Source organism: Molothrus ater, chromosome 26 (genome assembly GCF_012460135.2).
Source record: "Molothrus ater isolate BHLD 08-10-18 breed brown headed cowbird chromosome 26, BPBGC_Mater_1.1, whole genome shotgun sequence".
NCBI classification, from domain to species: Eukaryota; Metazoa; Chordata; class Aves; order Passeriformes; family Icteridae; genus Molothrus; species Molothrus ater.
This window is the reverse complement of record NC_050503.2, coordinates 3,394,211-3,406,007: the sequence shown is the minus strand read 5'-3', so window position 1 is coordinate 3,406,007 and position 11,797 is coordinate 3,394,211. Positions and strand designations below refer to the sequence as shown.

Sequence of the window (11,797 nt, the reverse complement as noted above, 5' to 3'; positions counted from 1 at the left end):
TTTTTGGGGGATCCTCAGCCCCCAGAGAGGGGAGATCCCATCTCCACAATCAGCACCAGCAATGAGGAATGGGCAGGATCTGCAGTCCTGACATGGATGCAGACCCCAAGAGATGAGTGAGGGGCTTTTGGGGGACTCTCCCCACTGCTGTGTGCCCGCCCTGCTGCCCTTATCTCCCTGTGCATCCACATCCTCTGCCATTTGCATCCCAACTCAGCTTCCACAGCTCCTGCGTCAGGGAATTCCAGAGGGACAAAGTCAGTGCAGCCGGATCCTTCCCCCCAGCGCCATCCCACACCATTTGATCAAGTGCTAACTTGTCCTCCGACGGTGAAACCGGGCGCTGGAGAGCTGCAGGGAGGGAAGGAGCTTCCCTTGGGGTGGGAAATGCCCCATCCGGAGGCTCCGGGCTCTGTCTGGCTCCCGTCTGGACCCACCTCCTGAATTACAGGAGCAGCAGTTTCCTCATTACCTGTAAATAAATAAACCTCATCACCTGTAAATAAATAAATGCGATCATCGCTCGGCCGCTGGACTCTGCCGATCTGCCCCAATCCTCGCACCACCGCCGAGCCCTCCCAGCCCTCCAGAGCTTTGTGTCACCAATGTCCAGCCCCTGTCCCCAGCTCTGCCGAGCTTTCCAGGGCTCCTGAGCTGCTCCACAAATCCCTCCCGGCTGCTCCATCACCCGGCAAAGCTGGAGCGGCAAATCCTGGGCTGAAGGTGCCACCTGCTGGGAGCGGAGCTGGCTTGAAATCCCAAAAACCTCACAGCCCCACTGGGCAGAACCCTTCACATCCCACGGTTCTGTCATTCCAGCCCCGCCCCGCAGCCTCGCCATCTCCCCCTCCCCAAAATCTCATAGCCGCACTGTGTGGATACCCCCAAATCACCCCAAAAATCACCCGTATCACGTGGAAACCCCAAAATCTCCCCCCAAATCACCGATATCACGGGGATACCCCAAAATCACTCCAAAAATCACGCCAAAAATCACTGATATCACGTGGAAACCCCAAAATCACCCGTATCACGTGGAAACCCCAAAATATCCCCCAAAATCACCTGTATCACGTGGAAACCCCAAAATCTCCCCCCAAATCACCGATATCGCGTGGATACCCCAAAATATCCCCCAAAATCACCCGTATCACGTGGAAACCCCAAAATCTCCCCCCAAATCACCGATATCGCGTGGATACCCCAAAATATCCCCAAAAATCACCCGTATCACAAGGATACCCCAAAATCTCCCCAAAAATCACGGATATCACGTGGATACCCCCAAATCTCCCAAAAATCATCCCAAACATCACCGATATCACATGGATACCCCAAAATCACCCCCAAACCCTGGCTCGGCAGTGCCACGCAATGGTCCCTGAGGTTTGGGATCCCAGGGAGGGCCAGGCAGACCCTCTGCTCTTTCAAAAGCTGCAGCCTGGGCAAAAGGCTTGCCTTGAATTGAGCCACAGGTGGGATTCTCATGTCCAAAAAATCGAGATTCCAGCTCTCAACCTCAAAAACCTCCCCAGCATCCAAGGGGAAAGGTCTGGGAGAAATACCCAGCCCAAGAGTGCTCGGCCAACATAGAACATTCCAGTTCCTTTGGGACTATTGGGGAACATTCCAGTTCCTTTGGGGCTATTGCATCTTGAAGCAGCTCCCGGGATTTTCAATAGGATTTTTACTGGGATTTTTCACTCCCTTTTTTCCTCTTTTTGGGAGACTCAACCTCTCCCCAGCTCATTTTTTCCGTTTCTTTTAAAAATTAAATGGATATTTTAAAGCTCGGGGGTCCGGTGGGGCTGAGAGAGGGATCAGGAGCCTGGGGGAGGAGGGGGTGCAGGAAGGACTGAGGGAGTGCAGGAAGGATTGGGGGGGGGTTCCCGGAATGATGGGGGGTTCCCGGAATCGGGGATCCATCCCACCGCTTCCTTGGCCACGCCCATCTCCTTATTTGGGCAAACCGCGCGTATTCATTTAATATGGCAGAGCCCCGCCCCCGTATTAGCCACGCCCCCTCCGCCGTTTTTTCCCCCTCCGCGTTTCCGCCACGCGCTGTCCCCTGTCCCCCCTCGGCCGCCGTTGGCGCCGCGGCGCGCGCGGGGGGCGGGGCCGGCGGGTAGGGAAGATGGCGGAGGCGTCGCCGCAGCCGGGCCGGTTCTTCTGCCACTGCTGCTCGGCCGAGATCGCCCCGCGCCTACCCGTGAGCGGGGCACCGGGGAGAGCCGCCGGGGAGGGCCGGGAGCGCGGGCAGGGCCGGGTGGGGGCTCCGAGGGGACGGGCACGTGGGGGCGAGGCCTGAGGGGCCCAGGGGGCCTGAGCGGCCGGGGAGGCGGGGGCTGCCCTGAGGGGCTCCGCCCGTGGCACCGGGGCTCGGGGGCGTTGAGAGGGGCTCGGTAGCGAGGGAACGGGGCTGCGGCGGTGAGGGGAGAGGGGCTGCGGTGGGAACGGGCCAGCCGGGCCGAGGGGCAGCGGCCGGCCGGGGGCGGCGCGGCGGGAGGGGCCCTCGGGCCCGGTCCGCCCGGATTGGGGGGGCCGCGGCGGTTCGAGCGCTCCGGCCGCCCCACGGGGAGCCGGGCTGGGCTGGGAGCCCGTCAGGCAGCAGCCCCCGAGCCCGGCTGTGACACCCCCGGCCCGAGCAGCCTGATCCCAGCCGGTGCCCGTGAAGCAGCGCGGGGTGTGGGGGTTTTTCGCTGCCCTTTCAGGAGGTTTAATGTACACGATAAAAGCCCCGCCGTGGGGGCGGCTGGAGCTCAGGGAGGTGCACGGCAATACGTGGGTAGAAGTGCTGTGTAGGCACCTGGGCAGGTGCTTTAATCACACACCAAAATCCGGTGTGTGAGCGTGGAGCTTGTCCTGGTGTGGGTGGAAAAGGAGTGTGGGCTGTTAGGGAGGGTCTGGTGGATCAGTTGTTCCCCTGCTTGGCTTCCTGAGGTGTTCAGTGTGATTTGGAGAGTGCTGCTGGTCTCTTTAGCCTGACACTTTTCACAGCACCTTGTCCCAAAAGTCATTGCTGTTTGCTGGCACTGAACTTGAAAAGCCTGCGAGGACAAGCAGAGCTGTCCCTGCCGGGGCTGGCTGCTTTGTGACGTGTGATTTGTCCTTTTGCCCTCTCCTTCGGGCCAGGGTGGGCCATGCTGGAGCTCCCAGCTTGTGTGTAAGAGTGAGGGCAAACTCACTGGGCTGTGGAGCCAGGCGGGAACCCAGGAAATCTGTTCTTTATTTCTGTTCAAACAGCCCGTGCTGGGCTCTGCTTACACCTGGTTGTGTGCACTTGGCTGGGCACGCCTGGCTGTGCCAGCTGGGTTTGGGGACTCAGATCTGTGAGTTCATGAGCTTGTTTTGGGGACCCAGGTTTCCCTCAGGTTTCTCTCACCATCTGCAGGCGCAGTAACCAGCGCTGCCAAAGGAGGGACTCAAACAGCCCGAGAAACAACAAACTTTGACATTTGTGCTGTTCCAGCTGCAGAGGAATGTGCTGATCCCTGTGCTGGGAGCTGCCTGTGAGCACACAGAGACACACACACACACACAACACACACAGAAGCTCCCTGGGGCAGGGTGCTCAGGCCATGGTCACTCACCCCTGTGCCACGTGTGTCCCCACCAGTTTGTGCTGGTGGGAAGCAACACAAAGAGGGTTTTAATGGGCAGGGGGTTTCATGAGCAGGGGATTTCATGGGCTGCAGTTGCCTGTGCTCACCCAGGAGACCCTGAGCTCGGGACCCTGGCCCTGTCAGTGGTGCAGAGATGGTTGTTGTTCCACAGCAGCAGTCCTGTGTGGGAGAGGGAGCAGCCACCTCTCCCAGTCTGCTCCTGTATCTCCCTGGGCAGACAGGGCACATGCAGGGGCTCCAAGCTCTGCTCATTCTCTAGGGCCTTATCAGGGTTGGCTGTAGGGGCCAGAGGAGCGACCCCAAGGGCCTTATCAGCAGCCTCAGCTCCTTGGGGGAATCCCTCAGTCTGGCTCAGGGCTGTGCCAGTTCCAACAGATCAGCAAAAGGAAGTGGCAAACATTATTTTTAGAAGCTCTTAAATGCCTTCTGTGCTGAGCCTGGCTCTGCCAGCACAGGGATTTGGGGTGATGTGTGCCTGCCATGGAGCAGGGGATGGGATTCCCCTGGCTCTGTGCTGTTTCTTGAGCACTGGGAAGTGAAACAGTTCCCTTTCAGGGTCTCCAGTGTTCTGGGATGGTTGGAGAGGATAAATTCCTCCTCACTAAGCCCAGGAATTGTGAGGAGGTGGCTGTCACAGGGGCTGCACTCAGCCTGCCTGTCCTGACACACTCAGGGATGTGACAGGTCTCTGTAGTGAGCTCTGGGTGTGGGACTGTGAGGTCCTGGCTGCACAACAACCCAGAGTGTCCCTGTGGGCTGTGAACCTCAGGCTGTGTTAGTGACAGGGACCATTCAGCCTCCCTGAGCACCACAACCTCACCAAGTCCCTGCTGCCATTCCCACATTGTGTCCTGCTCCCCAGAACACACAGCTGGGCCAACGTTGGTGGGTTTGTTGTGCAGGGAGCCTTGGGGGTTTCACTTTCACTTCACTGGAGCTGCATCAGCTGTGTCTGTAGTGGGGATTAACCAGCATCACCCTCATCATTCTTAAGCTGAGCTCCCCCAGGCTTAGGCTGAGCTCTGGAAGGCAAATGTTGGGGTTCGGGGTCTCTCTGGCTCTGGGACTGTTGCATGTGCTGGCGATGGCAGACTGCAGGACCCTCCCACCCTGTCACAGCCTGCAGCTCCGAGGTGCCACCTCCTCCTCTCACCCAGTGTGTCTTCTCCTGCAGGACTACATCTGCCCACGGTGTGAGTCTGGTTTTATTGAAGAGCTTCCTGAGGAGCCGAGGTAATGTGCTGCCCCAGGGGCTGGTGCTCCACTGAGCCCAGGTTGCTTTGCTCTCTTCCTAGTTCAAAGGCAATGTTTGCTATAAAATGCACTGTTTCTATTGCTTCTGCCCCAGCTTTAGCTCATTTTTCCTCACTTTTGGAATACAGTGCTTTGTTGGCAGAGTTTGCACCCACAGGCCAATCAGAGCAATGCTGAGCGTCCACAATGTCTCTGCTGAGGGGTGGGGCAGGAATGGTTTCATTTCAAACAAACGTAAAGAAGTGTTAGGGAGGTTTTCCCCATGCTGTGTGGTGGCTCTGACCTGATCAGGGCAGAGATAACCCCAGAGAGAGGGATCTGGGCATGGTGAGTGCATGGACACCTCATGTAAGTAATGACTGTGTTGGGAATGAACAGCAAAACGTTGTGGCTGAGACTTTGGACTCTGCCCTGGAGCAGTGAGGTCTGTGTTTCTGTGTTGCTCTGCTGCCACTGGTGGCAGAAGCAGCAGGAATGTCTTAAAATGTTCCAGCTGTGTTTGTGAGGCCCCAGCTGTGACTGGCAGTGCAGGGGCCAGGGGCAATGGGTGGTGCTGCCTGCTGATTGTGGTGCATGGCCTGGGGCTTCTGCACTGAGCAGGTGATGTTTGGTTTGATCACCAGCCCTGGAGCCAGAAAATCCATGCTGGCTGATCCTGACTGTTTTGATGATTCCCTGTGACCTTGGGAGAGTCACAGAGTTGCTGAATCTCAGTGGTTTCAGTACCATGAATGCAAAGCTTGGTTCTGAGCAGGAAATGCTCCTGCAGCTCTGAAAGCAGAAGTCTGACAAGAACTAGTTTTCCCAATATCCTGAGCTGTTTGGTTGTGTGCTTCTGCGGTAGAGAAGTTTCTTTGATTCTAGATTAGACTTCTGTGTCTTGGGGTCACAGAGATCAGCGTTTGTGCCTTAAGTCTTCCTGGTGCTCTGGAGGATTAGCTGCTGTGTTTGAGATGGATTGTGGGGCAAATCCTGGCTTGACATCATGGTTCAGGCACTTCTGTGCAGCCTGTGGGATCTAATAGAGTAGAGAGAAATGGGTGAGCATGTGGGAAAATGAAAGGTTCGGGGAGGGAGAATTGATCCAGGCAATCAGAAAATCAGCAGCTGAGGCAGGACCAGGTTCTGTTGAGCTGCCTCTGCCCTGGGATGGGAGGGGGGGCAGAAAAGCCTTGGAAGCCGCTGTGAGAAGATTACCAGTGCTCCTCATTCTCCACAGGAACGCTGACAATGAGACCAGCTCCTCCACGTCAGCCACTGATCAGAGCAGGCATCCTTTCGAGGTGAGCAAGTCCTTTCTCTCTTCCACCACCTTCTGCTTTGCTGTTGGATTGAGTATTTCTCCAATAGTGCATTGTTTAAACATTTCCCACTTCATGACAGAACTTGGAAGGGAGGAATTCATATCCTCCACATGCTGCTCCTGAAATCTCCACATCCTGTATTTTTGCTGTGTGTGTGTTACACGGGACCATCGCTCACAGCTGATTCCCATCGTGAGGGGGCTCAGCAGGATTTGGAGAGCAGGATTTGGGTGTGTTGCTATGCAGTAGCCTCAGCTCAGAAGCAGCAGTGACACACCAAAGAGAAAGCAGGGAACTGTGATTATTTCTGCCTTTGTGTGCAGTTCCAGTGTCTGTTCCTCACTGAGCTGCCCCTGAGGGCGCTGGTCCCAGTGTCACCCCAGGCTGTGGGCAGCTGCTGGGACACCAGCAATGCTTGGAACTTTGATCCAAGCATCCCAGGACTTTTAGGGGCTGTGACTTGGAACTGACCTTCCCCTTCCACTACAAACTATTTACTCCAATCACTCATATCAGAGAAAATATTAACACGCATGCATTTATTCATACAGCCTTTCAAACTGCTGCTGCAGGTATGTCACGTTCCAATTAGAGCTGGCCATCAAGTGCACTTGGAGCAATGTCAGAGTGAGAGCAAACAAGTTATGGGTGTTTGGGTCAAGTGTGGCAGACTCCAGGGTTAGTGCTGGACTGCAGGGGCTGAGGTGGAGGCAGGCCAGCAGCATCTTTGTCCCATTCTGAATTTTACTGTCGTTCCTCTTGTCACAGTCTGTTCTCTGCATTCCAGAACGTGGATCAGCACTTGTTCACCTTGCCCCCGGGCTATGGCCAGTTTGCTTTCGGCTTCTTTGACGACAGCTTTGAGTTTCCCTTCGGGTCCAACGTGCAGCAGGCAGAGGACAACCGGGACTCGGAGAACCGGCGGGAGCGCGAGCACCAGTCCCGGCACCGCTACGGCGCCCGGCAGCCCCGCGCCCGCCTGGCCACGCGCCGAGCCTCGGGCAGGCACGAGGGAGTCCCCACGCTGGAAGGGTGAGAACCACTCTGGCACCTCAGGGGGGAACCTTGTTGTTCCTCACTTTTCCTTCTGGGTTATCGGAGCGGCATCCCGAAGATCTCCAGCGCTGCTGTGGGTGACACCTGTGTGCCGCCTGAGCGTGTTGGCAGCTCCTGCTTTTGAGGTCTCTTGGGGGTGTTTTAGCTGAGTGGTGACGTGAGCTGTGCTTAGGGGTTTGTCCTATAGTGGGAGAATATTCCCTGGTCATTGCCAGGTGTTGCAAAATTGTTGTACTTGAAGAGAACACCAGAGAGTGTGTAAGTGCATCTTGGGAGCCACTCACCATCATGGCAGGAATTGTCCCCTTCTGAATCAAATATTGAAACTTTATCAGTGGCTGATCACTCCCTAAGCTGCCATTGCAATTGCTGTAGGGTATTTGTAATTGCCCCCAACAATGTGACAGTATTCAGCTTACTCAGCCTCTCCCTCCATGATGGGGTGTTGGGCTGGGAGCCAGCAAACTTTAATTCTTACACAATCCTGATTTTCTTGTCTTTCAGAATTATCCAGCAGCTGGTCAACGGAATTATTGCACCGACCACAATTCCAAACCTAGGCCTGGGCCCTTGGTGAGTTGGAGGATGTGCTGCTCTCTGTGACAGTGTCTCCTTGGTGCTCCAGGATGAACTCACTTGCTGTCCTTGCTCCTCAGGGGAGTCCTGCACTCAAATCCGATGGACTATGCCTGGGGTGCCAATGGCCTGGATGCGATTATCACACAGGTACAAACTGGGATTCCCTGCAGTCTCCATCCTGTGCAGTGCTGCAGGAGAGGCAGCACCTCTGGGGGTGCAGGGAATGAGGGGCTGGGGGACTGAAATGGGAAAGGATCCACAGTGGTCATTGCCAGGTGTTGTAAAATTGTTGTACTTGCTGTGAGGGGAAACAGAAAAGAGCACCAGACAGTGTTTGTGTAAGTGCATCTAAATCCAGGTGCCCTGGCTCAGGAAATGAGTGGATTCTGTGTGCTGCTGAGCTCACCTCTCTGTTCTGCCTGCCTGGCTGGTTGTTTTTCCAGTTACTGAATCAATTTGAAAACACTGGACCGCCACCAGCAGACAAAGAGAAGATCCAAGCCCTCCCCACCATACAGATCACACAGGAGCACGTAGGTACGTGGCTGCTCCGTGGAGTTGTGCACTGGAAGCTCTCTGTAATGTTTTCTTGGGACTTGAATTTTGTCTGTTTGTACCTTAAAACATTTCAAAGTGGGCAGAGAGCTGAAGGGTCTCTGTTACACTCACACAAAAAAAAGAGCAGTGTAGGCTGGACAGATTTGCCCTGGGGAGGTTGTGAGAAGTTCAGTGTGGATAGAGATGGAAAAGCAGAAGGGAAGGATGAGGCATACCCTGGGCAGGGGAGGTGGGGTGATGGTGTGGGGACTGTAGAGCACCAAGCTTTCCTCCTGACAGGAATGGAGCCATGGTAGGGAAGGGGAGAGGGATGATGAGTCCTGAGTCGGGGGCTTTGTGCATCATTCTCTCCTCCTTTGCTCAGCTGGGCTTGGCTTTCCCTGTGCCATGCAGATTCTGGGTTGGAGTGCCCTGTGTGTAAGGAAGACTACACAGTCGGGGAGAACGTGCGGCAGTTACCGTGCAATCACCTGTTCCACGACGGCTGCATCGTCCCGTGGCTGGAGCAGGTGAGTGCCTGGGGCCTGCAGCACTGGGGGCTTTGTCTGCTCCTGCTCCCCTCTGTAAATATTTTCCTACCTCCACGATGAGGCCTGAGCACCTGTGGTCAGAGGATGGAGTGTCATCCCAGCCCATTCCTCGAGTGCTGCTCCCCTGGTGTGTTTCTAATCCCATTTCCCCTATTTCTTGTTTTGTTTTTTTGTCTGCTCCCCAAAGCATGACACGTGTCCCGTCTGCCGGAAAAGTTTAAGTGGACAAAACACTGCCACAAACCCCCCAGGACTCACAGGGATGAACTTCTCGTCATCCTCCTCCTCCTCCTCTTCCTCCAGCTCACCAAGTAATGAAAACTCATCGAACAACTCATGAATCTTAACGCACCCTCTGTCCCCGGGGCCCTTCCACTGTTCCCCTTCCCTCCCTGGGCACCGCCAGCAGCCAAAGGGGCTTCCAGAGCAGAGCGAGGGGAGGGGACGAGGCAGGAGCAGTGCCCCCAGAATTTCCTTTTGATTTCTGAAGACACGGAGCCTCTGGGTCCTTCAGAGATGAGAAGCCTCAAGTTCTGTGATGAAAAAAGGGGGGAAAGAGCTCTGTCTGTCAATAAAAACATCCTCTTTGCGTGGACTTTACCCATTGCAGTGCGAGGCTGCTGCGCTCCCCGGCTGGGAACCCCGAGGTGCTGAGCGAGTGGTTGAATCCCGAATGGAAATGTTGTTTGTATGGGTTTGAATTTGAGATCCCTTTCTTTTTATTTCTTTTGCTCCTCCTCCCCTTGGATACTATCTTTTCTGCTTTGGAGATTGACGTCTAAAATGGAAGTATAAGGATGCTGCCTCCCCCCCCCAGGATCACCATCTGGGGAGGACCAATAGCTGTCACTGAAACAGGAACTCTCAAGTAGACCCCGGGATCCTTCCCTGTCCCATCTCGAGTCCCTTTTATTTCTCTTTATAACCTCACCCGCTGATACTCAACACTGAAAGGGGTTTTTATAATCTTAAATTATTACTGTTGTCAATAAATGGACATTTCAGCTCTGCGAGCCATTATGCATGATTTGAGGAAAGCTACAGGGTAAGCTCTGAGGCCACCAAGCTGTCCTGCCTTCCCCAGGCAGGCTGGGCCTCTCTGAGCCCTCCTGCGTGCTGGGAGTTCCGGTGGGAGCCACTGCCAGCCTGTGGATCACTGCACAGGTAGCCAAGGATCGCAGCTGGAATCATCCTCGCCTGGTGTTTTCTATTTTTTACACCTTTTTCCCCCCTTACAGTCCTGCCCCCCTCGCAGCCAGGGCAGGCTGTTCTGCTGAGCCGACACAGGACTGGGTGTGTGCAGCAGAACGAGGACCAGCAAATCTCATTGTGACCGAGTAATTACCAGGAAAACAACATTTTGGAGAGGAAAAAAAAAAAATGTATTGCAAAGCTACTTAAAATAGAGCTGATTAAAACAAGGAGAGAGAGAAAAATATCCAGGTATGTTTGTGACTCAGTTTCTGTGACAGAGCTGGAGCTCGGAGAATGACAAGAATGTCACCAGAGAGGGCAGTGACTCCCTGCCATGTCCCTGCTTCCTGGGTCCTGAGGCATGAGAGGAGAAGCTCTCACCATCATCACTGGGAGCCCCTTCCCCTCACAGGGACTTGAGGTGGTCAGGAGGTTTCCTAGAGGGCTGGGGGTCTGTGATGGTACCACATTTGGGACTGCTCTGTGGCAGAGACCAGAGCAGACCAGGGAGAACCTGGCCCCATGGGAGAAGTGGGTGGAGGGTTTGACAGTTTGGGGGGGTTCCCTGCCTCTCCCTCGGCTTTTGGGGCTGCTGGGGAAGGTGCTGGCTCAAGCAGAGCTTGGGTGTCTCTTCTAAAGCAGCATCACCCCAGCACCTGGCCCCCTTCCATGACCTTCCTGAGAAGAGATGAACCTCATTTAGGAGGGGGAAGGATGGTTTGGTATTTCTTGAGCCATTTCAGAACACAAGAAGTTGGTTTGTTGGAGAGAGTGTCCCCAGCTGTGTGCCAGGGCCGGGGGCTGGCAGGGACCGACTTGCCAGGACTGTTTTTCTTCCTCGGCTTGGCCGGGCAGTGTGGCGGCGCCTTTCATCTGCCAGGAGGGTTTATCTCAGGACTGGTGTGTCGGGGTTAATGGCTCATCCTCTGCCAGGGGTTGAGCCAGAAGCCTGGGCTGTTGAGGTGGGTGGCAGCAAGAAGGTCTCAGCTGAACCTGAACGTGTCCATTGGCTGACCCGACACCAAGGAAAGGCTTTGCTGTTTAGTCACCAAAACAAAGAGACCTGGAAAAATCTTCCCTCTCCCACTATTTCAGCTGTGACAGGGGGTCCTGGCTCCCCCAGGTGCTTGGGGATGATTTCTCATGTGTGAGCAGCACTCAGGGAGGTTTCAAGTGGGCTGAGCAAAGTCCTGGGTGGGTGCATGGCAGGTGCTGCCCACCTGGCAGGGGCTCACCACAGTCAGCACATGGTTAATACAGTGGCTGTTCCCTCTCAGACTCATTTGGAGCTGGTTGGGTCAGAAATGGAACGAGTTTGGTGGTTTTTGCTGGGGCCATTGCTCTGTCTGACGTGACAGTGACCAGGATGCTGGGCCTGGCCACAGCAGCTGTGAGGTGTTGCCAGGGATGTGCCCTGGCCAGCACACTGAGGTGCAGGTGCTATTCCTGGCCATGCTGCCCTCCAGCTGAGGGGCTGCTCCTCACCACTGTCCGCTGTCCCAGCTGAGGTTTTGTTGGGAATGAAGATGCAGAGCTGGGCTGCAGGACTGACTGGCACTGGCTGTGGCCAGGGACAGCCCTGGAGCTGTGTCTGCCTGAGGATCTGGGCTGGCTCCTGCTCCTTCCTTTGAGCCACTGAACCACCGTGACTGTTTTCCTGCAGGGTGGGTGGGGGTCAGTGAAAAGCTGCATGTGGCAA

General features: G+C 55.4%; 1 protein-coding gene across 2 annotated transcripts; it reads left to right on the top strand.

Moving 5' to 3' along the window:
* Positions 1–2,117: 2,117 nt before the first annotated feature.
* RNF126 (ring finger protein 126) lies at positions 2,118–10,342 on the top strand. Of its 2 annotated transcripts, none has more exons than XM_036399520.1 (9): positions 2,118–2,209; positions 4,798–4,856; positions 6,097–6,160; positions 6,969–7,213; positions 7,742–7,810; positions 7,894–7,963; positions 8,260–8,353; positions 8,768–8,883; positions 9,092–10,342. In XM_036399520.1, exons 1-9 carry the CDS (start codon positions 2,135–2,137, stop codon positions 9,242–9,244), a joined length of 945 nt encoding a protein of 314 aa, XP_036255413.1. In that variant the 5' UTR covers positions 2,118–2,134; the 3' UTR covers positions 9,245–10,342. The 2 variants fall into 2 exon arrangements, with proteins under 2 accessions (XP_036255413.1, XP_036255414.1); XM_036399521.1 differs by having other exon boundaries at positions 8,739–8,883; positions 9,092–9,234.
* Positions 10,343–11,797: the final 1,455 nt, after the last annotated feature.

Coding starts and splice junctions, on each gene's coding strand:
- RNF126 (XM_036399520.1), top strand. CDS start 2,135: ATGGCGGAGGCGTCGCCGCAGCCGGGCCGGTTCTTCTGCCACTGCTGC. Junction 2,210..4,797: donor AGATCGCCCCGCGCCTACCC/GTGAGCGGGGCA, acceptor CTTCTCCTGCAG/GACTACATCTGCCCACGGTG. Junction 8,354..8,767: donor GATCACACAGGAGCACGTAG/GTACGTGGCTGC, acceptor TGTGCCATGCAG/ATTCTGGGTTGGAGTGCCCT.